Here is a 10,819-nt window from a genome sequence, read left to right as displayed (position 1 = left end):
AGGTTTAGGGATGATTTTCATATAGTTCCCCTTTTACTTTATTAGGTTTATTTTGTATAATGGTAAAGTTTAATTGAAAGACCTTACAAAGCCATTTTCACTTGATTATATATTAAAGAGAAGAGTTGGTTAATTTTTTTACTATTGGTGAACTTTTGACCAAGACTATCGTAAATGATAATCCATTATTTGATATGATATAGTGAATTATTTCAAATGTATAGATGGTGTAAGTTTACAAGTAATGTATATCACTAATTTTGTGGTGTCTTACTTGAGAGAGAAGGCTTTAGCCCTTTAGAGAAGTAAGAAGTTAATTAGGCATTATTAGAATGAATAGAGTGAAAGAGAGAAAGGAGAGATAATGTAGGAAAGGTCATCTTTGTATCAATTGAATTATATGAAATAAATGAATGAATGTCTAAATAAAATCCTAATTATATGCTATATAATTATAAAGATCTAAAACGCTAACTAAGCATGATAAACATATGAAAATACTATGGGATAATCCCTTATGCTTGAGATGGATTCTTAGATAAAAAATTCTTTTTATTTTAAAAATCATGCCGCCTTATTTGGATAATTCCCATTTAGAAGTGTTTCTCTTCACCACTTTCAATCTGATCTTTCCTTTTATTTGTGTAGGGATTTTGATAATGATGTTCTCATTTAGTTATTGTATCTTGTCATATATCCTTATTCACTTCACACTTAGCAAAAAGCTTCTTTGAAATTTGGTTATAGCAAAAAAACACCTTAAATCTTGCTTAAATTTTTAATTTTGGATAGTTTTCATGAAGTTTGCTGAAATTTAGCATTGATCGAAATCTATCCTAAGACTTCGTCAAATTTCTAATGTTGGATAGTTTACATATAGTCCATAAAATATGACTTAAATCATAAAAACCACCAAAATCATCTCACCCCATCAAGAGCTTCAAAATTCAATAGTAATTAATTGAAATTTAACCATTACTATCAAATTTTGCTTTAAATTATCTACTCTTAATTAAAATATTATATTCAATTTTTAAAATATGTAAAAAAATTATGTTTAAAATGTATTAGTTTTTATTTGTTAAATATTTATTAGAAATATTGAATTATTTAAAGCTGAATCAAAATTGTCAAAATTACATAAGCTAGGCAAACTAAAACATTTTTAATTGAATCTGTATGTTCATACGTGTAGGTAACTCACGGGTACCAAATAGGTTCTTTTCCAAGGAGCTCAGTCAAGAGGCTTGCTTGACCATAACAAGCCTCATCTTGAGAAGTATTTGTTGGAGAAAAGTCATAAACCAATACGTTTCCTCCCCAACTAAGTTTGAATTATTAGAGCTTGTTAGCTCAATCAAGAATATACATGTACTGAGTGAGTTTTATTAGAGAACTTACCTTAACAAGCTTTCACCGAAAGAGGTACTCTCCCTAGGAGGACTCATCTCACTCAATAGTTCTTTCTATTTAAGACCATCTATTTTGTAGGGATGACCTTATTGAAGCTACAAGAGGAACACACATATAGAGCCAATTTTCATGGCTTTGCCAACTATGTTCATCCTCAACTCATAGCCACATCCCCCCTAAAGACTAGTCACTCAGTATAAGGGATTCTCCATTTTTCCAAGGAACTCAAGAAAATGCCCATCCTAGAGGAATCATCCAAAGCACTCGCCCTCGAGAGACATTTTCACCTAGGACTCACTTAGGATACTCATCAGATGGGTCCTAATCTACATCATAGATAGATTTTTATGTTTGTATCTTTTAACTAAGTCCACATGTCTGTGTTAGTATGTACTCATCAAATTATATATATTTCATTCTGGGCTCCGAAAATTCGGCCCCGACCTCCGTCTGCTGTTGCTTTTCTTTTTCGGGGGAGTTTTAATGGAATTAGGTTCTAGGGTAAATTTTGAAAGGAAGATGAGTTTTTAGATAAGAAACTACCCAGAGATTTCACCCTCATTTTGTGAGGACTTTATGATCTGAGTTCTGGTTTCTTGTAGGCGCAAGCCCCTATAGTTAATTACCCCTCTCTATCACGAGAGAGAACTTTTGATTAAGGCTAGTCGTCAATCAGATACATAGAGATACGTAGTATCTGGCATATAGTAGCAACAATAGGTTTGGGTATTTGAATGTTTTGATATTTAAAATTAGAAATTTCACCATCTTGAACTTAAAGAAAATGGTGGGGGAATGGATGATGGACCCAATCAAGATCCCATGGTTCCATCATCCCGGGCCATCGTGGTCCCTGGTCTACTTAGTCATAGGAGGTAGTCGACCCAAACTGACAGAAGGATCCTTGTCGGCAGCCATGGGTTGCTTCGTCCAAGGGTACCTTATAGACCTGGGATGAATGTTTGTTTAAGGGGAAAATTTCGGCAGCCTCCTTGTGTCTTCCATGTTTAGGAGAAAACTACGAGAAATTGAGCCTTCCCACCACGCGCAATAAAGGCGTGTATGATAGGTGTCCTCGAACGAGGACACCACGGCCATGATCTTCCTTTCCACCACATATAATAAAGGCGTGTATGGGGTCTTCGAGGGTACCTATTTGAAAATGCAGTTTGCTTTCCCCCCCGCTACAAGATACTTATAAGTAATCCCGCCTCATTGTAGGCGCCGCACCGGGGTCCCATCCCATCACACATAATAAAGACGTGTATAGGCAGTTTTTCGATGCGCCACGAACTACGAAATAGGGCTTTTAGGTGATTACTTACCTCATCGTAGGCGCTGCACCGGGGTCCCATCCCACCATGCATAATAAAGGCACGTATGGGCAATTTTTTTGGTGCGCCGGGAACTTCGAAAATGGGCTCTCGAGGTTTTGAGATTAGAAATTTTATACCTTTGCAATGTTGGTGGCAACGATGAGGGAAAATGCACAAATACAAAACTTTTTTTTTTTTTTTTTTTTTTAATACAAAACTTTTTTTTTTTTTTTTGCTAAACTCTCTATTATGGAAAGAGAGTAGAAAGTTACTATCTTGCTTGGGCAAGGAGGAAGTGGTGTTTGAGGTCTCCTCTTACTGTGTGAAGGTCAACTTTCTTTGTTATCACAAAGACATTTTCTATTCCACTTTCTGAAACCAAGTCTCTACCATCTGCATTAAGCCTTTCAATAACCATCTCCACCCTATCTGGCATCTTCATAGTTGTTTGAATTTGTTCCTCTTGAAGCTTAGCCTCAGTTGCTTCAAGTGCAGCCCCCAATTGTTTCAATTCAGATTGTGATGCAACAGACTTAACTTCAAATAGAGGCTTCACTCTTTCTATTTCATAATCTTTCACAAAAGATTAGAGTTCTTTCACCATTTCCTCAAGTGTATTAATTCAAACTCTAGATTCTTTCAACTTGGATGTTGCAGAGTTTAGGTGTCCTTGTAAACCATTTCCTCATTAATCTGAACTTTAAGGTTCTCAACAGTGGAGAGGACAGTCTTCATATCTTCTTTTAAGGCTACTAATTCAGTTTATTCACTCTCGAAATCCTCCACATGGGATGTTTTAGATTTATCTAGCTGCTGTTTAAGCCTTTGAATCTCATTCATGGAAGACCCAAGAGCTGCAGAGTCATTTGAATGCTCTTCCTGGAGGACTTCAAGCTCAGATTGCCATACCTTATCACCCTCTTGAGAAATTTGGCGAAGCTGTTGAACACGATCATCCTCAACAGCAGAAAACTCCACAAGCTTGCATTCTGTCTCCTTAAGCTTCTCTTCCATGGCTTTGAGCTGTTTCTTGGCCTTCTGATGATCCATTTCTTGCTTTAGATGGATGCATCGGATCTTGCCAATGATCTGTGAAGGTTTCTTCCTTGCACGTTACAATGCCTCTCCTTTATCTGTTCTTTGGTAGTTTGCAGTGCTACTACATTGTGGCAAGGGATGTGAGTGCCAGTTTGTTGGGGTGTGTCAAATAAGTAAGGCAAGATGTCTCTGCCATAGTCGGTGTCATCTGAGATAGGAATGACATGTAGCCAACCAAAAGCTTGTATGAATTTTTATGAAGAAGAGCTTTGACATGGAATAATAACTTCTCCATGGACCTCTTGGTGGCGGGAACCATGCCGGTAACCGTCGTATGTTTTGATCCCTTCACCTCAGAGCATAGGGCCTGCATAACTGTTGTCTCCTTATCCATATTTGACTGTCATGGCATGCTTTGCTACCTTGTCATGAACCATGCACAGTTTTATTGAAGAAACATCCACATAAATGGATTGTTGGATATTGGATCGGTTGTGAGGCTAGATGGCTTCCGTCTGATCGCGAGAATGGCGTTAGGTGGATTTAGGGTAGGTTTTGGCTGCTGGGTGCAGACTTTCTGTGGCAGTGGGAAGCTCACAGGCTGTGAAGGAGGATCAGAGGGAGATTTCAGGAGTGAAGGGTAGATACATGGAGCAGCTCTAGTGGAGGAGTTTGTGAAGTATACGCTGTATGCATGAGAGGAAGAGTTGCAGCCGGTCTTGGGGAGATGTGGTAGCAGAAGAAGAAATCTAGAAGCTGGCTTGAGGCACAAGAGGTGTGGATCTCTTCGAACAAAAGAGAAGATCAGGTGCTATGAAGTGTTGGAGTTTCTAAGGCTTGATCATGGATATGGATGGGGGAGAGCAGGTCGGGTAAGGCAAAGCTTTAGATTAAGGAGGTAGAAGCTGTTGTGAGGGAGGCGGGAGGATTGAACCGTGGGAAGTGGGATCTGCCTTTGAGCAGGATATCAGAAGTTAGGAGCTGTTTTCAATTTTTGGAGTTGCTTGCATAGGCAGCAGAATCAATGGAAATAACATTGAGGCCTCCTATTCAAACAGGGTGAGCTGCAGGATATCCAGGAAGTGATCGCAAAGCAGAGCATTCAGCAGGATTTACGGGACTTGATCAGAGATAACATCAGTTTTACATTAAACTCTGATTTGATCCTTCATTTGACTTTCCATTTCGGCCAAATAGATTTGTTATTTTAGTAATGAGATACTATTGGTGGTATCCTCATTAATTTGAGACGGCAGCAATGCACTGATCACCCAAAGTCGTCCCATTTTGTGTGCAATCTCTCTATTTACATTTTTAACATGTCAATTTTGTTGAATATCAAAATTAGAAAGAGTGATAGTGCATGTAGGGTATTGCCGATATTCTAGTCGCAACGACGTAACGACAGTCTGTTTTGAGATAGGACGTCGTTTGGACGATGTCGAGGCATAATTCTCTCGAAATGCGTGTTGTCGCTTTAGAACTGCCTCGATTTGCGTATTGACCTCAATTGAATAAATTGATAGTGTATTTAGAGTGTTGACGGTGTTCCGGATGCACTGGCGAAGTCCGTTCATCGATCAGACATCATTTGAATGATGCTGAGGCCGAGTTTTCTCAAAATATGCGTGTTTTGCCTCTATGTTCGTATCGACTCCCTCGCATGCCCCTCGATTTGTTAAATTGAATGTCATCATTAGGTATTCTAAGATATTTGGGATGTTCCAATCGCAAAGACGCAATCCATTTTGCGATTGGACTTCGTTTGGGCAACCTCGAGTCCTCTTTCCTCAAGATTCGTTCCACCACCCCGTATGATCCAAATTGAACATAGAAAATGTAGTTCTTAAGTATTTCTGTTATTCCAATCACAATGGAGAAATCCGTTTCGCGACGGACATCATTTGGACAACAATGAGGCCTTTTCCTCAAAAATTTGTGCTATTACCTCGGTATCCGTGCCACCAATATGGATGCTTTAAATTGAATAAAGAAAATGTAGTTTTCAATGGTTGACAATGTTCCGGACGCAACGACGAAGTCTTTCTGTCAATCCGACATCGTTTGATCAGCCTCGCGCTTTAATTTCAGGTGTCGGTCATCTCTTTTGAACGATATCCTCCGATTCAATTGCGAGGGTCCTCGACCCAGCAGAATTCAGTGTCCTGATCGCAATGATACCATCCGTTTGGCATTCGGAGGTCATTTGACCCCTTAAGAGATGTGTTTTGTCAATGCACGTATTGCGTAAATCATCGTTTTCGTCTATTTTCGCTTGATTTTATGTGTAGGGGTCAACATTTATCTATTTTTAATTTTAGCATTTCTAGTAGTTCTCTTAACCTTCTAAATAAGGGACTTTGATGCATTTGTGGGAGTTGTTGCCATTTTTACTGTTCATGGAGTGACTTGATGTTCATCTGCTTTGTATGTTCAACTGATTTCTCACTATTGCTCTCTTACTGTAGCTAGTCAAATTGTTCAGTAAGGTCAGATATTACCTACAGACAAAATTGAATTCAACAAAATCATACCTAAAACTAAAAAAGAGTTAAAAACCACCCCAAAACTTTAAAATTTCACCGTGGAAAAGAGAGGCTGAAAGGCTATATCATTCTACCCACTAGCACAATAAGCTACCCAATACCCAAGAAAATGATAGAACAGCAGCCCAATCCACATGAGAGAACTACCTCATCTGTTATTCTATTTGATTTAATAGTTATGGTGAAAGTCCAACCATGGCAAGTGCAACTTCATTATCTGAACAAAGAAACAAAGAAACAGATAATATATTTAACACAAAGAAACTAAAAGTTTAACGGGCCTTATATCTAATGAAACATTAGTTTACTAATTTCAACCATTAGGGAAAGTTTTGGCTTAAAATAATCGACTAATTAAGACAATTAAGGAAAATTATTGGTTGCAAGTTGACATTCACATTTCTGCTTTCCAACAAGATATCGTATGGATCATGAAAGTTGCAGGAGTGGGGGAAACTCCACTTTCTCCTGTTATTATTGGATCTCAACCTAAAGGGGATTGGAGGCAAAAAGTTAAATGAAAGCAAATTATTACTTGTTTCTTTGAAAATAATGAGCACCAGTTGGTGCAGCAGTCTTCATGTCTTTAACTTCACTCTTACTCAAAAACCACTAAATACTTGTCAAAAACTATACACAGCCCATTCCTCACCCTATATGTACTCTCTTTGTCAATTTTCATTAGTTCTTTGAGAAGCTACAAAAATTAAATGAAGATACCTAAGGGAAAGCTTCCACTCTCCATAATGGCGATCGTTGTAGCCACTGTGGTATTTGCAGGTTTAATTTTCACAGAGGATCTTTGGGCAATCACTGGAAGTTCAATTTTTAAGCACAAATCCTGTTCTAAGAAGGAAACAGTGACAAATTCTAGTAAGAATACGACAGGTAATAACTACTTGTGTATGGTTTGCATGACTGCATATCTGAGATAAGTATTTGATATATTTACTGGTAATCATCAGAAGCGAGGGAGAAGCAAAAGGCCACCTCATTTGACGATGATTTCATTGAAGAAGATGAGAGTTATTTTAATTCTCATCAAAGTTGCAGCATAGAGAACGGGAAATGGGTTTTTAATACATCAGCAGAACTATTTTATACTGATGAGAGCTGCCCATATTTGGATAAGCAAATAGCATGCTTAAGAAACGGAAGACCTGACAGTGACTACTTGTACTGGGAGTGGCAGCTAGATGACTGCATTTTGCCAAAGTTTGTGTAATTTTACTCTTTTTCACTCAGTAACTGAAGGAAAGAAGTTTATGATGTTTGGATTTTTTTTTTCAGGTTTAATGCTACAGCTCTCCTTGAGAAACTCAGAGGAAAGAGATTAATGTTTTCTGGAGACTCATTGCAAAGAGAACAATGGCAGTCCCTTGTCTGCATGGTAGAGTCTCATATACCATCAGATAAGAAGTCGATGAAACGTAGTCCATCTCTGTCTGTGTTTAAGATTGAGGTAATATGCGAGGCATATAACGGGTGAGCTAATGTGTTTGTTTATAGTCTTAGAAGTTTAGAAATTGTAAGTGGTTATTAGTTCCCTAAAATTGTTATAGAAGCAAACAGCTGTAGCCCTCCCTTCCTCACGAACTAATCGTCGGACTCTCACTTCATCAAGTAGCTTTTGACCTTCGTGAGTTGGTTTCATGCAAGAAAGCTGGCAGACTTCACACCCGTCTAGTCCCCTTCAACCCGTCAAATGTCTCAATAAATCCTCTGACCCTTCTTTACTCAAGCCTTTGATCCCCACTGCAATAAATTCCTAAAATTGTCTTATTGACTTCGTTTGGGACAGCTTTCTTAATGCCTCTTAAAACAGTTTTTTTAATAAAAAAAATTAAACTACTAAAAAGCTGCTTTAAAGCAGTAAAAAAGTCGTCTCAAATGAATCCTTAGAAGTTTAGAAATAGTTAGCGGTTATTAGTTCCCTATTAAGTTGCTTAGGGAGCATTAGAAGTCTACAAATAAGCTCCCATTTTGAAAGATTTAGAGCATCAGCAAAAGGTAAAGAACAAATGGAGCTTGGGTTCTCGCCCACTTTTCCCTCAAATTATCTGTAGTTACAAGCATCTTCAATTGCAAATGGAGCAAACTACAATTGCCTACTTATCGATAGATTGTTAAATTCTTCTTTGCAGTTTATGTTTAGATCCGTTGCATGATAATGCTAACACAAACCGTTGAAAGATTGAATTTTGTCTGCAACTGATCACATAGCTTTCAGGATTACAATGCTACGATCGAGTTCTACTGGGCACCTTACCTCATCGAATCCAATTCTGACGATCCTATCATCCCAGATACAAAAAAGAGAATATTAAGGGTGGATTCAATCGCCAAACATGCACAGCATTGGGTTGGGGTGGACTTCTTAATCTTCAATAGTTATGTTTGGTGGACCAGTGACCCCAAAATGAAGTCTCTGTAAGTTCTAACTTCTTACACAGTCATTTACCTTATTTTGATATTTTCATGAAGTTTCTTCTAGGTGGGGATCATTTGCCAATGGTGAGGAAGGGTATGAAGAACTGGATTCTATCATTGCTTTCACAATGGCACTTAAAACATGGGCCAATTGGATAGATTCCAATGTGAACCGGAGCAGCACAAGGGTCCTTTTCACCACAGCTTCCCCCACACATATGAGGTATCTCTTCCTTTTTCTGTATTTCCATCCAGCTGAGCTAATTATTCATTCTTATGAGGTATAAGGTCAATCAAATATGTAGTTCTTAACATACAGGAGCGCAGATTGGAAAAAAGAGAAACCAACTCGTTGTTCTAACGAGACAAAGCCTGTAACAGGAAGAGGATACTGGGGAACTGGCTCTAATAAAAGGATGATGGAGGTGGTTTCAAGTATAGTTGGGAGGATGAAGTTCCCTGTTACCTTTGTCAATATAACACAGCTCTCGGATTACAGGAAAGATGGCCATGTATCACTTTATACCGGAGAACTCTCAGACAAGGAGAAGGATGATCCATATACGTATGCAGATTGTATCCATTGGTGCTTGCCTGGAGTTCCTGACACATGGAATCAAATATTGTATTCATATCTGTAAGCTAGGTGAAGCAAGTCTCAGTGCCATAGCTTGGTTTGATTCAAATTCAAGGAAGATTTTTTGTATCAAATTTGAAAACCAAAATTTTTTTTGTATTCAACTATAAGTTACCTATTTATTGATCAATAAATCAGGAAAAAAGTGAAGCACATGTTCCACCTTGAAAAGGAGGAAGATTTGGTATTCATAGTGCTTCATTAGGCTGGCACGCCAGCCATGAATGACTGAGGGGTGATTAATGAACAACAAGAGCAGCTCAGCCTGAGGGGTCCAGGTTGTTAAGCCATTATTAAATCCATTGAATGAACTTGGCAGAGTTGAAAGCAAAGCTTGGACCAACCATCAACCTTGGAGAGCCTGCAGAAACACATTCGATTTATGATCTTGAAAATTATGGAATACGTATATGAAATGAAATAAGGAAGGAACTAACTCTTTCTCGTGGCAATAATAGGCTCCTAAGGAACGTTAGGTATAAATATGCCTCTTCAGTTGTTGTACTTTATGGGGAGAGAAGAGGTTAGTATTTTTCATCATTTTGTCAGACACCTGAGCATTAATAAAATAAAGTGAAGGATTCGAAATCGTTGCAACTACAGTATGGGATGCTATGGCACTTTGATCATATTATAAGGAGTTTGGCTTCTTTTTTCCTAACCACTAGGAGCACAAATTTGAGCTTAAGGCTTCATTTGGGACGGTTTTTTTATAACTTGTTAAAATAGTTTAAAGTATAAAAATTAAAATTTTTTTTACTAAGAAGTTGCTTTAAGAAGCAATAAGAAAGCCATCCCAAACGGAACCTAAGTATCATTATCGTGTTCTTCCAGGTGCGCAATGAGGACTGAGGGCTTCTTGGCTAAGTGTGGGCTCCGAAAATTCGGCCTCGGCCTCCACTCGCTTTTCTTATTCGGCGAGGGAGTTTTAACGATCTAAGTTTCGAGGTAAATTTTGGAAGGCAGATGGGTTTGTAGATAAGACACTACCCAGAGATTTCACCCTCATTTGCGAGGACTTTATGATCTGAGTTCTGGTTTCCTATAGGCGCAAAAAAATACATAAATAAATATTCGTAGAGAATATATAATTGAAACAACTCTACATACCAAATCCATTTCAAGTTATAACAAGTTCTATAATCACTCATACAATGTTCCTTGCAGTTATTGACTAGGATTTTGTGAAACTCATGGTGGTTGACAACTAATTTCACTTTGTTGTGGTTACTTCATAATCCTCTCCTTCATTGTTATTTCCTTCTATTAGATTACCATCCTTCCACTCAGACTTGTATACTTATTATTAAGTGATTACCACTTATTACACCAACTAGTTATTAATTCTTTAAGCTACCCACTCAATGGTCAAATTTTTAATAAGATCCTTTAAGATCTTATGGTCTTCATGTTAAAGATAAAACATGCTTTCATTTTAT

The 10,819-nt window shown here is 37.9% G+C and overlaps 2 protein-coding genes across 5 annotated transcripts; one reads left to right on the top strand and one right to left on the bottom strand.

Annotated features, from left to right (window-relative positions):
• Nucleotides 1–3,000: 3,000 nt before the first annotated feature.
• Nucleotides 3,001–3,779, bottom strand: LOC110101377 (interactor of constitutive active ROPs 5-like). The gene is made up of 2 exons (XM_028695948.1): nucleotides 3,500–3,779; nucleotides 3,001–3,302 (listed from the first exon to the last, which is right to left on the bottom strand). The coding sequence occupies exons 1-2, from the start codon at nucleotides 3,777–3,779 to the stop codon at nucleotides 3,001–3,003; spliced, it is 582 nt and encodes a 193-aa protein (XP_028551781.1).
• Nucleotides 3,780–6,890: 3,111 nt separating this feature from the next.
• On the top strand, nucleotides 6,891–10,008 carry LOC110101375 (protein trichome birefringence-like 3). 4 transcript variants are annotated; one of them, XM_020829247.2, is made up of 6 exons: nucleotides 6,891–7,201; nucleotides 7,282–7,528; nucleotides 7,604–7,775; nucleotides 8,544–8,743; nucleotides 8,808–8,966; nucleotides 9,063–10,008. In XM_020829247.2, exons 1-6 carry the CDS (start codon nucleotides 7,024–7,026, stop codon nucleotides 9,382–9,384), a joined length of 1,278 nt encoding a protein of 425 aa, XP_020684906.1. In that variant the 5' UTR covers nucleotides 6,891–7,023; the 3' UTR covers nucleotides 9,385–10,008. The 4 variants fall into 4 exon arrangements, with proteins under 4 accessions (XP_020684906.1, XP_020684907.1, XP_020684905.1 ...); XM_020829248.2 differs by having other exon boundaries at nucleotides 7,279–7,528; nucleotides 7,604–7,703; XM_020829246.2 differs by having other exon boundaries at nucleotides 7,279–7,528; nucleotides 9,063–10,007.
• The last annotated feature ends 811 nt before the right edge of the window (nucleotides 10,009–10,819 follow it).

Source organism: Dendrobium catenatum, unplaced genomic scaffold (genome assembly GCF_001605985.2).
Source record: "Dendrobium catenatum unplaced genomic scaffold, ASM160598v2 fragScaff_scaffold_716, whole genome shotgun sequence".
Taxonomy (NCBI): Eukaryota; Viridiplantae; Streptophyta; class Magnoliopsida; order Asparagales; family Orchidaceae; genus Dendrobium; species Dendrobium catenatum.
This window is presented reverse-complemented; position numbering and strand designations above follow the sequence as displayed.